The sequence below is a fragment of the Myotis lucifugus genome, unplaced genomic scaffold, assembly GCF_000147115.1.
Source record: "Myotis lucifugus unplaced genomic scaffold, Myoluc2.0 scaffold_0, whole genome shotgun sequence".
Taxonomy (NCBI): Eukaryota; Metazoa; Chordata; class Mammalia; order Chiroptera; family Vespertilionidae; genus Myotis; species Myotis lucifugus.
The window spans coordinates 33,431,524-33,456,471 of record NW_005871048.1 but is presented as its reverse complement, the minus strand read 5'-3'; the positions used below and the strand labels follow the sequence as shown (position 1 = coordinate 33,456,471).

Here is a 24,948-nt window from a genome sequence, read left to right as displayed (position 1 = left end):
ACACATATGTCTTCTAGGAGCAATGTTTTCAAACTACTTCATGAGACAGATCCATGGACTATGAAGTAGTATTCTGTGAAAAAAAGAATTATATGGTCAATGGTATGGGTCTCCCAATAAATACTGTAACATTAAATGCTCTGAGAAGTTTTGCAGAAATGAAACCTGTCAAATGACTTGTATTTGTTTTTCTAAATGCAATTGTGCATGGAACTCTTCTCTCTGGAATACCTAGTCACATCTCAAAGCTCACCAGTTTTCTGTGGAAGACATTTTTGGAAGTTATGTTCTTAGAATTTAAACTGTAAGTTAACAATATTCCTGATCCACATCTTCAACAACAAGTTTTTGATAGATTAATTCTGATTTAAACAGCGGGTCATCTACATTTGTATTATGTTAGATAAAAGTCATACAATCTCAAAGGATTATCTAATTAAATCCAGGCATCTAATGAATAAGAAAACACACACACAAAAAAACTTGACAGAAAGTTATAGATGCCTTAGAAATCCAGAACTCTTAGTAATATAAATTAGTTCAGTTACTGCTATCTGTTCATTACCCATTGATTTACCTTTGTGTGTGTGTGTGTGTGTGTGTGTGTGTGTGTGGTGGGTGGGTTGGGTTTTAGAATGAAACTGATGCCAGGAGAGTCTGGCATATTTTAGAAAAGTACAAAATGTCCTGGCCTTAATAGTTTGGGCACTTGACTTATCACTTTGCATATGGATTCACTGTTAATCATAGGAGTATCAATATATAGTAAGTTAATTCTATAATGTGGATGCCTCACTATATTATTGGTTTTTTTGAACTGGGCAAGGTAAAGTTTATGTTAAGCAATTATGATTTAGGAGTCTTAGATATTTATTTTTTTTGGAGTTGAGTTAAAGAAAATGTTTCTTTTTCTTTTGAAATAAAACAATAATTATGGCATATAGTAATTCTCACCTTAAAGTAAACTCAATGTCAGTTAAATCTTCCTCTTTTTTTTTTGTTTGAGATACATGAAACCCACTGGTGATGTATCTTTCAATATATATTTTTAAAATTTCATTTTTCTTGTTTGAAAAATTCCTACATATAAATAAAAAGAAAAATAGGTGGCCTTAGGGAATAACAGAATTTAATCAAATAAATAAAATTTTTAGTTTATGGGTATTGGATAGGTAGATGGAAATTGTATCCTCCAAAAAAATGAATTATATAATTACTATTTTGACATAAAATCAGATTTAACAAGAGTTTCTATATAGCTTCATAAGTAGATTTTTATGATTTAATAATAATAAGAGAATTCTATTTTTAACCTGCCATCACCTTCTGAAATCTTTCTTTCCTTTAATACCCCAAACACGTATGCTGTTTGAGACAGGGAAACCAGTTACCCGTGAAATCATGCCGTCATTTTTCTTCATTAGCCCTTTGGTCTGGCCGCATTTGGAGAAGTTGATTTCCCCTAACAGATCGACTAACATAGCTGTTTGGAGAAGCAGTTTTTCTCAATTAATTATATTTCGTTGCCCTGCTCTGGTTGGCTGATCATTCCTGTTACCTAAGAGGAACAGTAGTTTCACCTCAGAGTAGAAGCACCTCGCACTGCAGGAAACTAAGGCAACACAAACGATATGCCAGCTGTAATAACAAACGCAAGTGTTCCACCTCGGAGGGGAGGGAAGCGGGTTGGCGTGCTGCCCTCTTTCACACTTGCATTCCTTTCAGGCTTACTGCAAGTGCAAGGGGAGTGAATGAGGCTGCTCCAGGCAGCTCAGACCAGCCTCGCCGGCTGCCTTTTTCCCCCTGTAGCTTTGAGCCAAACCCATAGGTGAGATCAATCACCTGTCCAGACAGGAGCTCCCCACAGCCCCACCGCAGGATTAGCGTCAGTTAATGTGCTGCCTGGGAAGGAGGGGAGAAAAAGAGCACCTTGTTCCTTAACAAGAACTTGAAATGGCACTTATTTTAACAAAGATGACGGAATGCATACTCTGTGACTGGTATTGTGACCCTTATGCTTTTAAAACTTACTAGGGAGAGTGACATTGAAGGAAGGCAGGAGGAACTTATATTCTTATAGTGCATTTTTATTTATTGATTGATACAATATATTTTTATTGGTTTCAGAGAGGAAGGGAGAGGGAGAGAGAGGTAGAAACATCAATGATGAGAGAGAATCATTGGTTGGCTGCCTCCTCCCCCCTTTATCCCCACCCCCACCCCCCTGATTGAGACCACAACCCGGCATATGCCCTGACCAGGAATTGAACTGTGACCTCCTGGTTCATAGGTCGATGATCAATCACTGAGACAGCAGGCCGGGCTGGTGTATTTTTGAATTTGCGATGAGTATCCTTTGCTAGACTAGATCATTAAGGACAAACCTATTCACCTCCCACCTTATTTTTTTCAGTCAGCTACAAGTCATTTTTCTTTCTTTTCTTCAAAGAGCTCTTATTTGGATTTGACCAAATTTCATCAGTAGCAATTTTAGATTTATAGTGAGAAAAGCTGATGTGTGTGATTTGGCTATTTTTCCTATGACTAATTTTTCTTGTTTTATAAAGCTGTCACAGCGAGAGAGTGATGGCTCTATTCATTTTAAACAACAGCTTGTTACATTGAAGTTCTGTCAGGTGACGATCCAAACTGTGAGAGCTCTGAAGTCCCAATTGTCCAATATCTCACAGACTCAGCCAGCGGCCTCAGTGAGAGGGAAACAGGACCCGCAGTGGCGACAATGATGGGCTATCAATATTTTAGCTCCTTCTCCCTTTCATTTCATGTTCTCCCTCCTGCCTGCTGTGTTTGCTTCGGTATTCTCTAATTCTGCCTCTGTCTTTTAAAAGGCCACTTGTGTTCAAGTCTGGAAAGCATCGTTTAATTTGCATTGAATTCATTTCAGCCAATTGTTTTGTTAGTTTACCCAGGGAGAATTCCAATATAACAAACTGGTGTTTCCAGAGTGTTTTATTAATGCATGTTAAATGATAATGAACATATCCCCCATTAAATGGGCCTGGTGATGAGCAAAGTAAAAGTTCAGCCTTTCTTTGTTGGTCAATAAACAAATATAAGAGGCTCTCAAATGTCATGAGAGCCCCTGCTAGCTAGAACATGTGGGGTCTTTGTGAGAACTGGAGAAAGGAGTCCTCTGGGCAGACAGGTTGCAAAAGGCACCTACCCTGCACAGAGCAAGCTGAAAAAAAGGTCCCCCTTCCTCCTGGGGGGACTCTGCTGCCTTTGGTTGGTTGAGTGGGCGCTGATGGACCCCATTCACTCTTGGTCCTGACCATGTGCAGGCCATGACCCGCATGCCAATCCCAGCAGCCCTGTGCCTGGGACAGGAGGGCAGGCAAGGGCACTCCACTCTGCTTCCCTCCCTTCCTGACTTCAAACCCTGGAGGTTTCCTTATTTTGTTATTGGAGTTGATGGGAGTTAATCCATTTTGATGGTAGCGGTACATGAAAAGGAGGGTCAGAGAGTTACTATTTGATTGTAGGATAAATGAAGTGAAATAGCCTCAGTGACAGTTCCATACAGCTTTCCCTTCCCAGCGTGCAGTGTTAGTAAGTACATCACTGGCTCTTTCATTAAAGAGGAAACTCGTTTCCTAGACAACAATCCAAAGGTTCACTTGGAAAGGTTTGTTCATCTTAATTATCATTACATTGTTATCAAACAACTGCTACTATATACCCATAGGCCATAGAGGAGTCATTTGATAAGCAAGTTTACATCTGAAACTTTTCTGGTATGTGCTAGATCTTATCATGCACGAATAGTAACATAATTAAGTAACCATTATATCTGCTGCTTTAATGTGTCAGAAGCTGCTACTGTGCCATGAAGAAGTATCACATGCTTCCCCCCATCACCCCAAACTCTAAAGGAATGAATAATAAAACTTAGGGCTTTTTCTCCTCTTCTTATTTCAGGTGATGTGTTCCACATCACTGCTCCCAATAGATTCTCCTATGAGGAGGCCGAAGAAGAGTGTGAAAACCAGGATGCCCGGCTGGCAACGGTGGGGGAGCTCCACGCGGCCTGGAGGAACGGCTTTGACCAGTGCGATTACGGGTGGCTGATGGACGCCAGCGTCCGCCACCCTGTGACTGTGGCCAAGGCCCAGTGTGGCGGTGGTTTGCTTGGGGTGAGAACCCTGTATCGCTTTGAGAACCAGACAGGCTTCCCTTCCCCTGATAGCAGATTTGATGCCTACTGCTTCAAACGTAAGTGTTTGATACCTTTTTAAAAGTTACAGATTAAAAAAAAAATACTTCGAAGGCATGCATTGATGTTCACCTAGCGATTGGGAAGGATCCCATAACTTGCAGTCTGTGCACGGAGTGGAAACAGTACAGTAACTTTCAAAAGCATGCAAATGGAACAGCAGTGAGATGGTTATAACTGCATGAAGTTTGACAAATGGTTTTTTAAAGGGGATGAAGAAATGTCAAGTTAAGGTCTTAATGGTGCCCCACTGCACCACAAAACATATATATGAGTCATTATTTTATATTAATTTCAGTACTTAAATGCAATTAGATAGTTGGTGCTATAATGCCAAGGCCAACTGTGGCTGAGTTGAGACCTTGAGTCTGTTTATTTTGTCTTTGTTTCGTATGTCTTTCTTTGAAATGGTGGAGAACTGAAATCTCAGTAATTGCAGGTGAGTACTTGGAACTGACATAGATAATCACAGCATTCAATTAATACCTAAAAACAAACCATGCTATAAATTAAAATCTTCTTTTATCCCATTTTGTTTCAAGTAAGGGAAATGTGTCTTATAATAATTCTCTAGAATCATATTGACATACAATATATGCTTTTTGCTATCTTCATTAGGTTTGCTACTTAAATTGTTGTTAAATAACAATTTTCAACATTCATGATATATTTATTTAAAATTTTCAACTGACCTTAAGTGACTTTATCAATAGTAGTCTCATGATATAATACTTGTAGAATGTTTAATTAAACAAGCAAATAATCCAGAGTCTGGTGTTATTTACTGTCAGGTCTATATTGTGACAGCTAAACAAAGATCTCCCAAAATTTTGGGTGACCTTGAGTTATGTTTAAGTTAGAGCCATGTTATATTGAAATATAGTGAAAAGTTTTTACCAAGCTTCTAATATATCTTGTTATAGCAACATGTAACTGAAATGAGTAGAAAATAGCTAATGTAATTGGTTTCTAAAGTGAAATATACAGGCATTCTTCATCAACCAAAAAGACAAAGCTAGGATCTGAGTGGTCAGCAGAATAGATATTAGTACAATGGAAAGGTGTTATTTCACACATGGCTGCCTCCCACTATGAGTTCTCTGCTTGGATCTCCTCCCAACAACTCAGCTTCCTGAGTGTTAAAGCCACATGTTGTGCATTAGCACAATACAAATGGGCAATAAAAAGCCATTGAAAATATTAGCTTTTGTTTCTAAACCCTGAAACAATAGGAAAGTCTTTCTTGCTAATTTTTGGGAAAACAAACAACAATGACAAAACCTATTCCTAAAAGTAGAAAGATAAACATTCTTTTAAGTCACATTCTCATCACAGTGATTTTCAAGTAGTTCAGGCTCAATGATCAGTTTTACATTGTGACTGATAGGATTAAGGAATAAAATTGGATTGGTATATGTTGGGACGAAGGGGTTAGAGAGATTAAAGTAGGGAAAGAGTAGAATTCTTCAACTTCACTACATTCCTTGATTATATATATTTCTTGTGGCACTAGAAAACTTTTAAACATTTTTTCTCCCTGAAGGTAAAATTTAAACCAAAGCCTGTCTGTAGACACAAATAATCCATCCTATGTGTTTTAAATTATTTGTTTAAATGAGGAATTCACATGAATGTATGAAATAACAAGCTACTTGGATTCAAATATAAACACCACCTACTAAAACTCTACATGAAAATCTTTGAAAAATTGGAAAGTTTAGGTCTATTATTTTCTTTCTAATTCAATTGAATATATATATAACTTGGAAATATATAACTTGCAAATATAATGGTTCAAATTTTGGGTTTTGTCCCACCTAAACTAAAGGCTAGATTCTTCTTTATTTCTTCCCTACCTTTAAGAACCTATCATATTCAAAATTTATTCAGTGCATAAAAAGCTTAGAATGTTGAGTCATAACATAAAAACTTTTTTTAAAGCACATGAAATGCCAACAGCTTCCCCAAATTGCTGATTTATTTTTCAAAAATTCTTTTAATATACACGGTATAGCAAAAGTAGGTTTACAGTTGTGAGCACTTGAACATAGTTTATTCTTGTATTATTATTTATTAATTATTGTATTATTTTTCATATGAACAGCTGTAAACCTACTTTTGCCCCACCCTGTATATAGATGTGTACACACACACACACACACACACACACATATGTATATAATAATTTGAAAAATATTCTCAAATGACTTGACTGTCATTCACTTTTCCCACATAATTGAGTAGTGACTAAATTCTGTAGGGTAAATTTTGTAGGAGTTGTGGCCCTAGTGACAATTCCAAAAATGATTTCAGAGATGTACAATTGGTTGGTAAAGTAGAGGAATGTAGAAATATCACCATATTTTTCTTGTTTGATTTTACCAAATGTAGAAAGTGTTTTTATAGTTATTTCCTGGTGAATGAATAGTACCCAATCTTACTTTGCTATAATTCCCTTTTCCTTTATAAATCATTGAATAGAACATTAATAATGGCTGGTGATAAATATAGTTAGAATCTATTCTTGTCAAATAAATTTTAAAAACAAGTAAATTAATTAAACTAAACTGTGAACTTTTGATTTTTCTCTGACCTCAGAGTTAAGTGAGTTCTGTGAAAGTTAGAAGGGTTATACAGGGCTTTGAAAGATCACCCAATACATCCCCAAACTTAAGGGAATCAAAAGCATTCAAGACTCATGGTAATCTCTCATTTGATGTTATGAATGATCTCAAGACAGGTAGTAGAACATGTTTCCTAGAAAACCCATTCTAATATCTTATTACTGTCACCCAGATAGTTTTTCTAATTATATAAATCCATTGGATTAGAATTGGAGCCCATTTTTCCTTTTTAAGTTAGAGACCAAAATCTAAATAACAGCTGTTTCTCTTATTGAACACAGTTGTTCAGTTGTCCCTCAATGTCTTCCTTAACTGAAATAATTTCCTTGTTTTGAAATTTCAATGTCTAAGCCTTTAATCATCTATCTGATCTTGCTTTGAGCCCTCCTTTTTTAAAAAAAATATATTTTATTGATTTTTTACACAGAGGAAGGGAGAGGGATAGAGAGTTAGAAACATTGATGAGAGAGAAACATCGATCAGCTGCCTCCTGCACACCCCCTACTGGGGATGTGCCCGCAACCAAGGTACATGCCCTTGACTGGAATCGAACCTGGGACCCTTGAGTCTGCAGGCCAACGCTCTATCCACTGAGCCAAACCGGTTAGGGTGCCCTCCTTTATTTTATATCTCTCTGTTCGGTTAATTATGGAACTTAAAATAGTGGCCTAAAGAAGGCTAAATAAGTACCCACCGCTTTATATGCTATTTCATCCATATTTGTTTACTTTTATTTTTATAAATCCTCACCCAAGGATATTTTTTTCATTGACCTTTTTAGAGAGAACAGAGGGGAAGGGAGGAGTGGGAGAGAGAGAGAAAAAAACATCGATGTGAGAGAAACACAGATTGGTCGCCTCCCATATGTACACCGACTGGGGACCTGGGATTGAGCCTGCAACCCAGGTATGTGCTCTTGACCAGGTATTGAACCTGTAACCCTTCGGTCCACTGGCAGACACTCCAACCACTGAGCAAAACCAGCCAGGGCCATATTTGTTTACTTTTAAATTTGGCCTGCCCTTCTAACCTTTGGTCAGTTTATTTTTTTGTATGACCTAGATCATAATCTGAGTATGGGCACCAAAACTTATTCTTCCCTTATTGATATTTTAAAAATGTTTTCTGTTTATTGAATTTGAATATGTTAGCACTCACTCACTTATAAAACTATTTTAAAAGTTTTGCATTTTAATCTCACTGTTTCAATCTTTACTTTCCCCTCAACTATTACATAGAATCAACTTACTGAGAATCCACTTTATTTGTGATTCCAATGTTTACAGTTATTTATGTATAAACCATTTAAACTAGAAGGACTAATTTGAAGTTAGTCATTTCCTTATAATGTAGGCTAATGGGTATGAGTTAAATCGACTATCACACTGGTAATTGGGTTTTTATATTTTATTAGAAAAATCTGCCAGATGTCTCCCAACAGAAGCATGGAGAAGATAGTCCATAGAACATAAAATGCCATAAGGACAGTGATGTGAAACATCTGTGTGGTAGACAGCTGCAAGGTTGGAAGGAGCTTTTGTGGGAAAAGAAGCATGCTGATTTCTGTTGGCTCCCTCGGCAATGAAGCTGAGGGGACACTGGTAGTTTTCCAAGACGTAAACTTCTCCATATGAGTGCTTCTGGAATGACACCTATAGAATAGCCTAGAGTTGTGTTCTCACCTTCATAATAATCACCATTAACACAGTGACACTCACAACCCTCTTCAAAGATATTTGTATTTTTTAAAAAATATTTTTCGGGGTGGGGCAAGTGGTTGAAACAAATGGCCCAGAAGAGGAGCTATGCTGAGTTATGATGGGAATCGGCTGTTACATTGATGAAAAAATCTACTCAACCCCAAAAAGGAAGTTTGAGGTTTTTCATTCCAAGTAGTATAATTAATTAAGTTAATTATGAGCAGACATTTTAACAGGGCTCTAAAATTATTGAAAACCTTTTTTTTTAAAAAAAATATATATATATATATATCACACAAATCCTGGCTTTGTAAGGGAGATCCTCTCAGACTCACATTATGGTCACTTCACTATGTTCCAGGACTAGATGAAGCCAACACCAATGATACCGTAATAATTGACAATGACATAGTTAGTGTTCTAAATGAGTCCTTCATTTTCAAACACCGTCAAGTGTTTGCATAGCCTTGTAGATGTTGCTAGCACAGAACTGGGCTTGGAACCTAAGGATACCTGATTCACAGACTCTGTTTGGCCCTAATACAGTTATCACCTCTTGTTAAATTAATCTCATCAGCTATGAAATACTCAGAGGGAAAAAGCAAAATTACCTTTTTTGTTGTTAATAATATGAATAATTTTTTATAATATGCAGTGTAGTAAGTGTTTATGTTATGTTTCCATGGTAACTTTCTTTGAATGTACATTTTACTGTTTTCCCAAAGAATGCGGTTATAAGACAAAAATGATATTTGGCAGTTAAATGAGGTAACAGTGATGGAATTTCAGAGGCTATAGAGAATTGAATTAAAAGAAAAACAGTCAACCATGCTTTGGCTCCTTAAGTTGCTCATGTCAATCAAATCGATTAAAGCTTCTTCCAATAAATGAATGTAGAAAGAGCTTTTCTTTAAAAAATAAGAAAAGGAGAAAAAGGATATTTTATGTATTTTGAAGAGTTCAATTCTGTTTTTAAATTTAGTTTTGTTTTACTAAAGAAGGATAAATAGTGACAGACTTTAAAGATTGTTTAAATGCACTGTAATATAGTCACCAAGTTTTTATTATAAAGTTGATTAATCTGGGCTATTATAGCTCAAGTCTGATTTACAACAAAATGACATTTTATCATTAAATTTTTAAAATAGAATTTACTTTTAGAGCAGTTTTAGGTTCACAGCAAAATTGAGTGGGCAATACAGTGATTTCCCATATACCCCCTGTCCCCACAGGCACCGCCTCCCCCATTATTAGCCTTCCCCTTACATTTGTTACAGTTGCAGACTCACATGTCACGTCATAATCACTCACAGTCTATAGTTTACAGTCAAGTTCACTTTCTGTGCTGTACATTTTATAGTTTGGACAAATATATAAATTTGTATTTACCATCTAGTATTAGAACAGTTTCACTGATCTAATATCATTACATTTTGACAGACTAGATGGAGCCCAAAGGTATACAATTTCATTTTCCAAGGACTCCTGTTTTGGGATTAAGAGTAAGACACAAGATATTATAAGTACTACAGATATTACAACTCTTATCAGGGGGAACAGGCATTACCCATACAACTAGTTTTAAGTTGTACAAGATACAGCAAAGCAACGACTAAGGTTTCCTCAGAACAGTTCCTTCTGAGTTTAGTGGCAAGTAATCTTTGATTTTTGAAAGTCTGAATTTGAAAAAACAAACAGCACACAAATAACCCAGAATCTAATCTTTCTTTTTTTAAAAAATTTTATTTTTATTGATTTCAGAGAAGAAGGGAGAGGGAAAGAGAGATAGAAATATCAATGATGAGAGAGAATCATTGATTGGCTGCCTTCTGCATGCCCCCTACTGGGGATGGAGTCCCCAACCCAAGCATGTGACCTTGACTGGAATCGAACCTGCAGGCTGACACCTTATCCACTGAGCCAAACCGGCTAGGGCAACTCAGAATCTTTCTGTACTAAGCTGCTGCTTCCCGCCCCCCCCCCCCACCATGTTGAGAAGGAATCTTGTCTCCAACACTGTCACTGTTACACACAATTTAAATGTCTTTAAACAGGCCAAGCCATTCTCTGTAAATCTGGATGCCTTCTCATGTAGCGTTTTCTGATGACATGTTACTTTTTATTGCCTGAGCCTATTCTTTCTGATGCTCAGAGTTGTTTCCAGTGATTTGTAATTACAGACCTAAAATATATCATGTGGGTACTTTACTTCCTGATCTACATTTGCGTCTCATGCTAAAGTAACCCTGGAACCAAGACCTTTAAGAGCTACAAGCACATTGTGTAGAACATTAGAACAAAATGTAGAAATACAACACATGCCAAGTAGCCTCTGCCAAAAACATTTTATTGTTTATTAGAACGAGGCTCCACTAGAGTTGAAAGGAGGAGGAAGACAAATGTACAACACCTGGAATCAAGTGAAGAGTGGTTTTAAAAGTTTAATATCCTGTTTTTATGAAGCTCCTCCGCATTATGGACAATGTAATCGTTTATGTGTAACTTGGGGACATTTGATGTGGCTTTTGGTTGTTTTGCAATCTAAGGCACTCCCTCTCCCCTGAGTCACTGTGCAGCTTGAGAAGGAGAGAGAAACCTAGAGGCAGGGTACAGAAGCTTCCAGAAGAGTAACATTAAGTTCTCCTACTAGGCTTCAAGTTGCTGCTGTAGTTTCTGATAAATCACCTATCTACTACTTCCAAACTCTGCATTCATATATATTTTTGGACATCTCTGTATTTTAAAACTAGATAATACTCATTTTCTTTAACCAGGAACAGTCATTCACACCTATGGGTAAAAGCAATGATAACCCTTACACTATAAAACAAGTGATCAATTGGTGACTATTAAATGTTCAGTTGCCTTTGGGTTAATTTAAGTAGTTTTTAGATTCCCATACATCACAAAACACATTTGGGTCACCCCAAAATACACAGCAGCATTTAACAAACACTGGACGTGCAACTTTTTATTAGTGCCTTGTCTAATCAACTCTTTGAAATTATTTTCTAGCCAAACAGAATATATCAGAGACTACAACCATCGATCTGAATATCCTTACAGAAACTGCATCACACGGTTTATCCAAAGAACTACAAATGGTACCTGACAGAACTACACCAATCACCCCTTTAACTACTGACTTACCTGTCATTACAACAAAGTTCCCTGCTGTGGGAAACATAGCCAATTTTGAACAGAAATCCACAGTTCAGTCTCCAGTGGTCACACACAGATTAGCCACTGATTTACCCACACCTCCTGGGAGTACCATATCTGATATTAGGGAAGAAGTGCCCCAAAGTACAACTGTCACCTCCCATCATGCTACTGATTCGTGGAATGGTGTCATGGAATACATGCCAACACAAGAATCAGTTACACAAATTGAACAAATAGAAGTGGGTCCCTTGGTAACATCTATGGAAATATCAAAGCACATTCCTTCCACAGAATTCTCTGTAACTGAAACACCTTTTGTATCTACAACAATGACCCTGGAATCCAAAACTGAAAAGAAAAGAGTAAGCACTACTTCTGATTTAGTGAAAACAACCCACTATTTCACCTTGGGAGAAGCTGGCGATGGTGGTGAAGACAGAACATCTACAGTTAGATCTGGCCAGAGCACCTTGGTCTTCAGCCAAATACCTGAAGTCATTACAGTGTCAAAGACTTCAGAAGACACCACCCCCAGTCAACTAATACCAGCATTGAGAACGGATACTTATACCAAGGATGAAATGCAGGAAAAGGTCACCGTCGACCCATTTATAGGAAAATTAGAGGAAGAGGACTTCTCTGGAATGAAGTTCTCTACAGCTTCCTCAGAGTCTTTGGTGGAAATGACCAAATCCTTTGATTCACCAGCACTGACAACAACAAAGCTAAGTGTTGTGCCAACAGTGGCAAGAGATGTGGAGGAAGACTTTACAAGAACTCCAGTTGGATTAGAAACAGATGGCTATCAAGACACTACAAAGTATGATGAGGGTATTACAACAGTGCATTCAACCCACAGCACTTTAAGTGTGGAGGTAGTCACTGTATCAAAATGGTCATGGGATGAAGATAGTATAACCTCAAAGCCGTTGGAGTCCACAGAACATGCACGTTCTCCAAAATTGCCCCCGGCCTTACTCACCACTACAGGAGTGAGTAGAAAGGATGAAGAAATCCCAGGTTTCACTCAGGATGGAGGAGATGAGTTTACTCTTATCCCAGATAGTACTCAAATGCCATTAGAGAAGTTTACTGAAGAAGACTCAACAGACCATGGGAAATTCACAATTAGATTTCAGCCAACTACATCAACTGGCATTACAGAAAAGTCAACTTTGAGGGATTCTACAGCTGAAGAAAGAGTTCCCCCTGTCACAAGCATGGAAGATCGAGCTGCTCATGCAACTGTAGAAGGAAGTGCTTTGGATAAAGCAGAAGATATGGATGTCTCTGAGCCTGTATCTACTGTCCCTCAATTTGCACACACTTCAGATATGGAAGGATCAACATTCGTTAATTATAGTAGCACCCAGGAGTCTACTTATGTAAGCACTTCCCATACCGTTCCTCTTTCTGTAATTCCCAAGACAGAATGGGAAGTGTTGGTACCGTCTGCTCCATCAGAAGGTGAAGTTCTAGGTGAACCCTCTCAAGACATACATGCCATTGATCAGACTCACCTGGAAGCAACAATTTCTCCTGAAACTATAAGAACAACAACAGAAATTGCACAGAGCACAACTCAGGAAGAATTTCCTTGGAAAGATCAGACTCCAGAAAAAACAGTTCCTGCCCTTGGTTCTACAGCTGGCACAGCCAAGGAAGCAACACTACCTTTGGATGAACACGAAAGTGATGGGTCAGCATATACTGTTTCTGAAGACAGATGGGTGACAAGTTCTGAGAGAGTCCCAATTTTAGAAACAACTCCAATTGGAAAAGTTGAGCATACTCTGTCTTATGTACCTGGTGCTGTCACTGAGCACAAAGCAAAAATAGATGAAGTTGTAAGGCTAACACCAAGCATGGGGCCAACGGTATTTTTAAGTCCAGGGGCTGAAAAAAAATATGAAACAGAAGGTACTAGTCCAAGGGGAGTTGTATCGCCTTTAAGCACCAGTGCTACCCAGCTTATAGAAGAAACCACTACTGAGGAAAGAGAGAAAACATCCTTAGATTATGTTGAGTTAGGTTCAGGATTATTCGAAAAGCCCAAAGTCACAGAACTCCCAGAATTTTCAACAATTAAAGCCACAGTTCCAAGTGAGATGACTACCGCCTTCAGTTCAGCAGACAGACTTCACACAACTTCAGCATTCAAGCCCTCTTTAGCAGCCACTGAGAAACCTCCCCTCATTGACAGAGAACCCGGTGAAGAGACAACCAGTGACATGGTGATCATTGCAGAATCAACATCACATGTTCCTCCCACTACCCTTGAGGAAAAGGAAATGGAAACCGGTATCGATAGAGAGTATTTCACAACTTCAAGTCCTCCTCCTGTCACACAGCCAACAAGACCGCCCACTGTAGAAGGCCAAGAGGCCTTCCGTCCTCAGGCACTTTCCACTCCAGAATCCCCGACGGGGACAAAATTCCACCCTGACATAAATATTTATATTATTGAGGTCAGAGAAAACAAGACAGGTAAGTCTTTGCTTTTTAGACATACCAGTCAAGGCAATCAGCATTTTATCTTGAAAATTTCTTTTGGAAAAAAAGTGAACTTACCAAATGCTACCATTAGAAGATATCTGGAGTGTGAAAAAGTTGTGTTTTAGCTTCACATATTTGTACAAGCATTGGAAGAATATGTTAAAGAATTTGGAAGAATGTTAGATACAATTTTATTTTAAAGGTTATAAGAAGCCCTGCTTTGTCATCTAATATAACCAAATCATCCCGTTACATCACTTCAGAACATGCAGAACAAAGTGTGTTAATTTCAGTGTCTTTCCATGCATTACTACTCAGTGTAGTACTAGACTGTGTTAACATTCCATTGGTCTTTAACTATTAACCTTCAGTACTTACATTGTGGACAGCTAAAACCCTTTTCACATTCCTAGGGCTGACAAAAAGACATCTAAAGGTTTGCTATGGTTTTTTTTTTTTATTATATGACTTGTGGGTGAGTTATAGTCTGCTGCTTAAATGTTATTTCATGCAAGTTCCAAATGTTTTTAAGTTGTTGTCCTTGGGTATTTTAATGAGGCTTTAAATATTTAGGACAAATACAATCTAGCTCAGTTCTAGGAATTGCTATAATTCATTGCATCCAATATCATTTCAGAAGATGGCTATGTCAGTATTATCTCTCTTTCCTAAAACCAGGTTATCATGTTATTATTTTATGGTTTTGTTGTTTCATCTGTAGGAAGGCCTTATATTTTGCTTATTTATCTCTCTGGTGAAATGTTTAAAAGCTGTTTTTTTACATTGATTAATACTTGCAATTTTCATTATCAAACATACTGTGCTCCTTTCTAAAAACCACACCATCTTTTAATTTTGGTAAGCTGAGTTTAGACTACACAGTTCAATAGATCAAGTTGGTTTGTCTCTTTCTAAGTTAGGAGTCAAGATCCTTGATTTTAATTAAGGTGCTATATTCTAGTGTTCATATGTGAATTAAATGAATGGCTACTCATTGTTCCTTGACATGGCTCTGGGAAGACGGACTAGACGAATGTGGTGTGTTCTCTCTTACTGTTGAGATAGGCCCCTCAGAGTGTTATTTTTCTTAAGAGTAACTCTATCGTCATTAGAGTTCCCAGGAGGGCACTTTTTAGGAACAAACAGGTAACTCTGTTGTCACATCAGTTGGCCTCCAGCTCTGTAGATGGAGATTTCACAGATCTACTGTCTTCACAGCTCTGCTGTCCAGAATTTTCTCAGTGTGCAAGCTCTTGCCTGGGCAGTAAATAGAAGAGAAGGGAATACATTCCGAGTATTGAAGTTAATCTTCACTTTCTAATACAGTTGGAAGAGGCCAGGATTGGAGCATTATTTTCCTACTGACAATGCTGTTTCTTGGAGGCCATAGCATATTTCCTACATTCCTTTCCTGCCTCTGGGAACTGGAGTTGGAGAGAGAAGATGAGTTGCCAAGTAGTGAGACTAGGATTGCTGTTAGTAGGCTTGGAAAACTGAAAAGAAGGTATAACTAGGAAGAAGAAGTGAAGAGAAATGAAAAGGAGCTACTGCCAACACTTAGTGAATGACTGACCACACAGCAGTTTTCCCCAATTTATATTCCTCTTTTGTTAGTGTAGATATTAAGTTGAATCAAATAATCTAGAAAACAGTAAAGAATGTTCTACATTTAAAAAGTCTTCTACATGGGAAACTGTTAAAGTTAGAGTGATCAAATTACAAAAATGGAAAAGTGAAACCCCATCTCCCTGGAAGAATTGGCAGTTGCAGAAAAAAAAAATCTAAGTCTATAAACAGTTACTCGAAATGGAGGGTCTAGTAACCTCACCAGCAGCCATTTATACAAAGGTGCGTATTTATATTCGACTAGTGAACTTAGTTGGATCCGGGAGACATGACTTGGTGTTCCTTTTCTTTCTTCCACTTTTAAAGCATGGGACCAAGATTTGTCTTAAAATTAATTTTTGTTCGGCACTGAGAACAAGTGGTCAGAACTCTGGGGAAAGAGATTATTTGGTTATCTTCATCAGGACAGGGTTTCGGGGTTGGCGTGGGTGGGTGAGTGCGTGGGGTGAGCCTATATCTACCTAGTTTCCTCCCTCCATCTCTCTCTCTCTCCCCCTCTCCCTCATCTCCCCCCTCTTTATTATTTTTGTATAGTTTGTATATGCCATTCTCTTTATGACTAAAAGCATTATTTATTGCCTTATTAAGACAATGAGGTTAGCTCAGATACAACTGCTTACTTTTACTTGTTTCCTATGAGAAACTTAATTTTTCAAGCATTTTGAACTTTGGCAAGGGAAAGCCCTAAAGCAGATGTTAAATTAATGAGTTCTAAGGCAGGTGTACATTAACAAAGAAAAAATACGTATGTGCCTAAAAAAGCAACCTTTTTATGTATCAAGGCACATTTTTCCAGACTGGAAAATCCTTGGTATATGTATGAACTTGTATAAATCTATTCACAAACATAGACTCAACCTCTATGTATACTGTATACCCAAGTAAGCAAAAATACCACCCATGCTACACTAAACCAAGACATTCATAATTTTTTCTACACTCAGCAAATCTTATAAATCTTTATATTTTTTTTACTACTATTAAACAAAACATGCTACTCAGGACATGTTTATGTTATATTTGTTCAAATGGATCTTAATAGCAACTTAGGGTGCTGTTGCCAGGGGGCAGCTAGAGTTAGCAGTTAAAAAATCTGAAGGAACTTTTCAGCTCATAAAAGTTTTATGAGCTGAAAAATGCTATGGGGTGTATTTAACAGTGGTTTGGGGGATACTGAAAACATGACTCCTGTCTATTTCAGGAGTAATTTGCACACCTGCATTTTGGAAAATTATTAAAAGGTTTTCTTTGTGAACATGTATGAAGTTTACAGGGTTTAATGGTGTAGGAAGAGTTCCTTCAATTCTGGGCTTTTATTTTATTTTTTAAAGAATGCTTTTTTTCTAAATCATCTGAAATGTCACAAGTTGGTGTAACAGAACTGTGACTGTTTTTTAAAACAATGATATACTGGTATCTTTAAATCAAAGAATACCTTGGAAATATGCAAACATTTTTTATGCAAATGCTCACAGTTATAGCCTTAAAATAGGTGGCTTATTAGTGTTTTTTTTTTTTAAACAAGTTCATATAAACTACATAATATTTTTCAGGCCAGCTTGATGTTATTTGTCTTGTCAGATTTTTTTTTTTTGCTTATTTTATCATTTATATCATTCTAAATCTGAGTGCAAGGCAAGAAGTATAAAGCCAATACTAAACTAAAATGATATAAATATCAAGAGATATAAAATTATTAATGTAATGGATTATTAATGTAATGGATATTAAAAATCAATGAGATATTAAGTAAGACTAAATTTGAACTTACTTTGCTTACTTTGCTTGGTTTCCTTATTGAAAATTTTGCTTACATCATTCAGAAGTGACTCCCATGAGAATGCTGCTGCAAGCACAGTGCTTGGCACAAGAGAACCACGTAGCACAAATTAACCCCCTCTCAGCTTTAGGAATGATTTTATGCTGAACTTCTAAATATAGGAAGATTTAGACTGTCTTGTACTAAATAGGTAAAAACCGAGTTAAAACTCAAGATGCTTTATACCTCGGGGAGCCAACTGTAATTATCCTGCAGTATCTGCTGGACTGCAGGAGCTTGTTAGCATTTTAATCCTCTATGGACAGTGTCTGTTTGGGTGATGCCAGGAGGGTGCAGATCAGAAGCAGCTGCAGCCCTTATTATAATATAGTATTTAAATATAGTTTTGATTCTGTAGGACCCACACATACAATTCATTAGCTTTTTCATGTGTGAAAATTGGGCTTATGATTTTAATAACTACCAATTCCTTTTTTTTTTCAGAGAAAAAGAGCTTTTTCCGAATTCTTTATGAATTTTTGCAGGTACTGGGCCCAGCCTCTCCTTGCATATTCATAGAACACATGGGCATTCCCTGCTGTCTTTTTGTTGTTGTCAAGGAAACCCTCTAGTTCTCTACACAGGGATTACATTCTTCTTTCTTAATAGCTCTTAGATCATTCATTTGTGCAATGAATAAAAAATGTATTCACAGGCCCAGACAGTGGTCAGCACTTTTTTGGAGGGGGTGGGTTGGTGGGCGTAGCTAAGGGGACAGACGTGCCTGGTGAGAGGAGCAATAGGGATAAAAGAAATGCTCTCTGAGGTTTCATTTTAATAAATAAAGCTGAAAATTTTGTGTTTTTTAAAAAAGTGATTATTTTTGTCAGTTTACACCTCAATGAGACCAGTTTGTCAGGTACAAAAAGAAGAATTGGTTATTCAGTGGTTTTATGAATGGAAGGATTATAAGAATGACCCTAGTTGGGGGCAATAGGGATGGCGATGTGTTTTGGTGAAAACTGTTGTACATTTTTTTCATTTATATTGAAGTACTCCGAATTTTTTTTACAACATAATTGAAGCGATAGAAAACTGTAAAACATTCATCCTAAGGCGTCAAGTGGACAACTGAAAATCTACTTTATTGCATTTAAAATGGTGTTCCTTAGAGAGATATGCCAGTGTTTAGACTTTTGAGTATGTATTAGGAGGGAAACATCTAGCATTGACAAGAAGACTATACTTATTTTTAAAAAGAGTAATTTGATTCTTGAGAAGAAAATAAATTATGAAGAACCTTCTAAATACTCGCTAGAATTTAAAGTATGAGATTTTAAACTAGAATCCCTGGAGGGAGAGGGAGAGTTTAATTATGTTTCAGCATCGATGTCTATGAACATTTAACATATTGTATTATACCCAGACTTGCTTGTGCACACGTATGATCGGTATACACCACCTCAGCTGGCTTCTAGTGTCCTCGTTGCTTGGCTTTACCAACGTATTCCCAGTATCTCACAGGACAGTTCTGTTGCTTTGACCATATGATGCATACACTAGGTTTCTGAAAGTTGATTTTTCTAAATTGAGAACAGGAAAAGGAAATGTACTAATGTATAACCTGTGTACTTTAATGGAATATAGTATAATTGTCATATTTCAGTATTTTGCAATCTCACCCTTACTCTGCTCTTTAAGGGAGTCATTTTACTACCTGAAGATAAAACGTTCTCTGCCTATCTCTTCATACCCACCCTCAAGGAAATATTTTAGAGGGTTATTGAAATAGTCATTCAGTCAAACGACTGTGTGGCTAGGGTAAAGAAAATAATACAATCTATAGATTAGTTGAGAAGGCAACTTGAAATAATTAGCAAGCAAAAGAGTATGTACGAAGGAAAATTGCTTGCTTTAATAAAAGGAAAAATAGAGGTAATATAAACTAAGTAATATGGAAAGCATCTTTAGCAGGTGAAGTCTCAGAATTGGTCTCCCAGGAAACTCTGAACAGTTGTCCCCTCACTAGGCAACCACACAGTTTACCTGGGAGGCCCTAGAGCTGCAGCAGCCAGGCCCCAGCATGTAACCAACCAGGATGCCCGTCCATGCTGGGGTGTGAGAGACACCAGGGAATCACCCAGTGCATCAGTATTGCCCACACTGCTTTTCAACCCTAGCTGTCTCTCAAAATAACCAGCGAACCTCCAAATAAAAATACCCTCCACCCGACCTCCCATCAGACAACTTGAATCTGAGTTTCTAGTGGTGGGGCTCAGGCATTGCTATTTTTCTTAATTTTGCTTCATTTTTAAATTAGTATCGGTCTTTCTTTTTTTTATTTTATTGATTTTTTACAGAGAGGAAGGGAGAGGGATAGAGAGTTAGAAACATCGATGAGAGAGAAACATCGACCAGCTGCCTCCTGCACACTCCCTACTGGGGATGTGCCCCCAACCAAGGTACATGCCCTTGACCGGAATCGAACCTGGGACCCTTGAGTCTGCAGGCCTACGCTCTATCCACTGAGCCAAACCGGCTAGGGCTTAGTATCGGTCTTTCTGAATGTGCCCCATGAGATTGTGATGCACAGTGAGGGTTCAAAACCACTGATAAGCTGAAGGCTTTCTACCTATAGGCAGTGGCTGAAATACCAAAATTCCTGGGGGAGGGGGCTGCTCTAAGACTCTGCCAGTTTAAAATGTACTTGACCAATTTTAAGGAGGAAAAATTATGTCTGAACGAAATGGTGGTCTTTGAGCATATTTTGGGAAGTATAGCTTTTGTCACAAATGTTAAATGAATCTTGGCATCTGTAAGTGAGGGATATGTGAAACATATTTCATATATCATTGACATATGTTTTTAAAGTTTCAGGATTAACTGTAATTGAGTCAAAGTAATATTGAAGGGTGGAGAATGTATCTCGAATTACCTAGAACTGCATACCTCACTTGGCTGTATCCATGTTACCTTCTCTCTATCAACATGGAAATTAAAAGGAACTATGTATGCTTTGGCTTAAGGATTCTTTTGACTATATTGATGTATATAGTATACAAATATGTACAGTGGGGCCTTGACTTACGAGTTTAATTCGTTCCGTGACGGAGCTTGTAACTCAAATTACTCTTATGTCAAATCTTAAAGTGAACGAGTGAGACATGTGATGCTGGGCTGATGTTGTGGCATTCACTGTGACGTTCGCTGCACCAACTAGCGGTGGGGTATCTGAAGCTGGCTCATAACCCAAATTTTAGCTCACAACTCAAAACAAAAAATCGGCCAAGAGAAGGCTCGTATCTCGAAAAACTCGTTAGTCGGGACACTCGTAAGTCAAGGCCCCACTGCATTTTAATTTGAGGAAAACAGTGATTATCACCCCGATATCAACCTATATAGAATGCTGGATTTGGAAAGAAAATGAATGATTAAAAATATTGAGACTGTGCCTGCACCTTTAGATTACCTGGATTTTTATAACTCTCGGAGTTTTTAGTGTTTGAGTTATCTGTATGGTTCTTTAGTTATAGTTTTGAATTGGGGCTGTTACTACAGCCGAAGAACAACCATTTCTTCAGGCTAAAATGTAAATCTTTTAAAGGGAGCATCAAACAAGTAGAATGAAAATTTTCATTCTTGATGATAAATAACTGTGTAGACATTCTTCAAACAAAATTCCCCAAAGAAGGCCTAAGTGGTCAGAGTCTAAGGAGCACTACATCTTTAAAGGATCCTTTCATTTTAATTATGGAATATAGAAGTAAGTAAGGGAGGTGAGATAAAAATATAAAAACTAGGGGACTTTTTAAAAAAATTCTTTATTGTTGAAAGTTTTACATGTGTCTCTTTTTCACCCCATTGACAATGAGGGGATTTATAAATAAGAAACAATATGTCAGAGTCCTTTGGCATACAAATCAAAAACAGCATCAGTTTGGGCTGAGGAGTGTTTGAGAAGATATGTTGGAGAGGGGCAGGCTTTAGCTGGATCTTTCATACTAAGTGTGCGGGAGAAGTTCACAGGAGGACTTAGAAAGCATTCCAAGTCGGGGCAGGGGGCTCTTCCTGAGTGGAAGTCTGAGATGGGAATGAGGATGTTGAGATAGGGACATGGAGCTGCTGGTCTCCAGGGCAGTGAAGCAGAGAATCACAGAGAACTGAAGGAAGAGGATAAATGTGGGAGTTAATGGAGATGTTTGAACACTCTTTTGAAGAAGTCAGATAGTAGAGGTGACCAGAAACTACTATTAATTTTTGAAGAAAGAAGTGGCATCACTAAAAAATAAAATGGTGTTTGGTGACGTTTAACTTAGTAGCCATAATTTGGGAGGCTTAGAAAAGAAGTATGTATACATGATGGGGCAAAAATAGGTTTATAGTTGTTCCTATAGAAAATATAATAATAAGTAATAATACAATAATAAACTGTTTTTTGTACTCACAACTATAAACCTACTTTGCCCCCACCCCCATATTTGTTTATTAGAGGCAGTTATTTTATATTAGTCAAAGTTTTTATTTAAATTATAAATCCATGAATCTGACCAAAGCATTTTTCTGGTGTTAGGATATCTGGTAATTATCTATTATCTATCTATCTATCTATCTATCTATCTATCTATCAACTGTGACCAGCTTTGACAATGCTAGATAACTAAAGTGCAAAGATTATAAAAGTACTGCCCTTGATTGATTATGTTTTATTTGTTCTGCTTTTAAGTTAACATTTAAAAACCAAATAATGTGGCTCACTTCCCTTTCATGTAGCTCTTTATCCTGTTGTTCAGAAATGCTTGAAGGTCACAAAATTACTTGATTATGCTCTCCAGCAAAGCCCTTACTCTTTAATTGGAAGTTATGAAGTGGCTTGGGCCTTTCCTATAAGCCCAAGCTCACACTCAGAGATATCTCCTTAAGCACACTTAGACCAGATGGCGGTATCTAAACACATTCTTTCCACTTGAGGGAACAGCATTATTAGAGAATTATCTGAAGTTGGGAAAAGAGAGGATTCCCGTTTATCATCCCCATAATAGGTTTGCCTCGTAAGAGTAAGGTCATCAGAAATGCTTAGATTGCTCATACTTATATTTTGCCCTTTCTGGGTGTAATTCCTGATAAATGGAGAAATATTGAGCTTCTCACTCAGCAAGAAGGGGGCTGGCAGTGTAAGATAACATGCCTGGGTGACACACCAAGCCTACCTCAGCCAGCAGAGGTAATAGAGAGACATGGGCCGCATAATCCACTATTGATCCCCCAACCTTTAGTTCAGTCTCTCTCACTGCTGGGGAGATTGCGTATTGCTATAGTACCACATGATTTCCAATCATTATGGTAATTAAAGGTGCAAAAATATCTGATAAAATTTTGGGAGGGTCTTATATCTTGATTACTAAGGTCAAATTTTTTTACTATCCTGAGTTGGCACCATTTTTAGTGTCTCAAATTTTGCAAATGTTGAGGAAAGGATGTCTGAGGTAACCTGGTTGAAATTCACATTGGGTGGTTTTCTTTGCTTCATACGAAGCCAGTTCGCTTTGTATTTCAATTAAGAGCATCTCAAAGATGAGTGGAATAGAAGCATTTGTTTCAGGCTGGTTTCTGGATTTATAGGTGTGTATCAGAAAACCTAAGCTTATTAAAGAACGTCAAGCTTTTTCTATTTAAATGCTGTGAGTATTTCTCACACACTGCAGTATGGCTGTCTGTTGTATTTTTAAAATAAGGAAACAAAATCTTTTTTGTTGCTCATTAAAATAAAATCAATTTTAATAAAGAAATGTGATTCTAATATATTTCTGCTAAGTAGATTGCTATATGCTTACATTTAATTGAAAGCTCTTAAACTTAAGTTGTAAAAATCCCTGAAGAGAACATGAACTTTAGCCAGCTGCCTATGCATCTTAGCAACTATGTTTTGTGTCTGCTAACAGTATGACTGGGAGACTTGTGCTATGTCTACAAAACTCTACCGTGAAGTACTTCAAAATACTTGCTGAATAATTTGAGGTCAGCTAGCAATAAAGCTTTGTGTGAAAGGCCACTAAAAAAATCTATTAACCGTGGTACCAGTTTATTCAAGTCAAGCTGTTAAAATACACTCATATAAACATAGAAAAGATTATACATACACTGTGTAGAGTTCTGTGGTTTAACTCTTGAAATCTAAATAGAAGTTATATTACTCTTAGAATAAAATTCTAAAATACAGCAGTCTTTTATAAGGACTTGTTCACCCAAGAGGTGGGAATGTTAATTACTCCATTAGGGTGCACTGTTAGTACAACAAAGAGCAGATCACAATTTTGGAATGATATACCTGCTTTTACAATATCACAGGTGTCCCCCTCTCCCCTGCCACACCCTACAAAGAAACTTTGCTAGTTTGCAATAATTATAGCTCTTGCAGCTTTTGGATAATGTGTGTGGTGGGTGGAAGGGGTGGTGATAAAATAGGGGGATGAAGAAGTAATTTCAGCAGCTGAATAAACCAAGGGGACTAAATAGGATTAGGGGATAGATGTAAGGTGGCAATGACAGGAGACCAGTGGCAGAAAGAATTCACCTGTCTCCACTAGACAGATTTCATAATTCTAAAATTTTAAAAGTATGAGAACAAATTGGCTATACTGAGATAATAATATGTAAATTGATCTGTAGAGAATCTGTTGGCAGAAAAAAATTAACTTCAAAGCCCTAGGCCAGTGGTCGGCAAACTGCGGCTGGGCAAACCGCGGCTCTCGAGCCACATGCGGCTCTTTGGCCCCTTCAGTGTGGCTCTTCCACAAAATACCGGCTCTTCCACAAAATACCGACTTCTGCGCATGGGCCACGAAGTTTCAATCGCACTGTACGTGCACGCCCACACGTGGTATTTTGTGGAAGAGCCACACTCAAGGGGCCAAAGAGCCGCATGTGGCTCGCGAGCCACAATTTGCCGACCACTAGAGATGGACACACTCAGAGGCTGGCACAGAACATGCTTAGTACAGTCTCACACCAAGTCCTGAACCCACCATCTTTTCCTTCTAAGGCTCCAAAGGCTTATCCTATCCAGACTGTCCACACTAATGGTGATTTTTTTAGAGGTTTTTAATCTCTCCTTGTAATCTAACTTCCATCAGACCCCCTTATCTGTCTGTAGTGTGTGTATTATCTGGACCCCAATTATGGACACAATTCAGGGGTTTTCCTAGTCTTGGGATACACTCAGATGTCAAATGTGGCTGGATAACTTGGGTTAACTAGAGAAGTGTGGATCCCAGCAATTCCTCCAAGTGGAGTTTACAATAGAGGAAGCGTTGGGACCCACGCTTCTTTCTCTCCCCTAAACTGGCA

General features: G+C 37.7%; 1 protein-coding gene across 3 annotated transcripts in view; it reads left to right on the top strand.

The window, feature by feature from the left end:
• VCAN (versican) overlaps positions 1–24,948 on the top strand; it is a 103,567-nt gene that overhangs the window by 33,686 nt on the left and 44,933 nt on the right. For 2 of the 3 annotated variants that reach the window (XR_002828122.1, XM_006081239.3), the window contains exons 6-7: positions 3,940–4,233; positions 11,574–14,210. Coding sequence is in view for 2 of the 3 variants with exons in the window: in XM_006081239.3 (XP_006081301.1) it covers positions 3,940–4,233; positions 11,574–14,210 (2,931 nt within the window). In the remaining variant the exon portion in view is untranslated. The remainder of the gene's footprint in view (positions 1–3,939; positions 4,234–11,573; positions 14,211–24,948) is intronic. The other variant, XM_014449644.2, reaches the window with a different exon arrangement.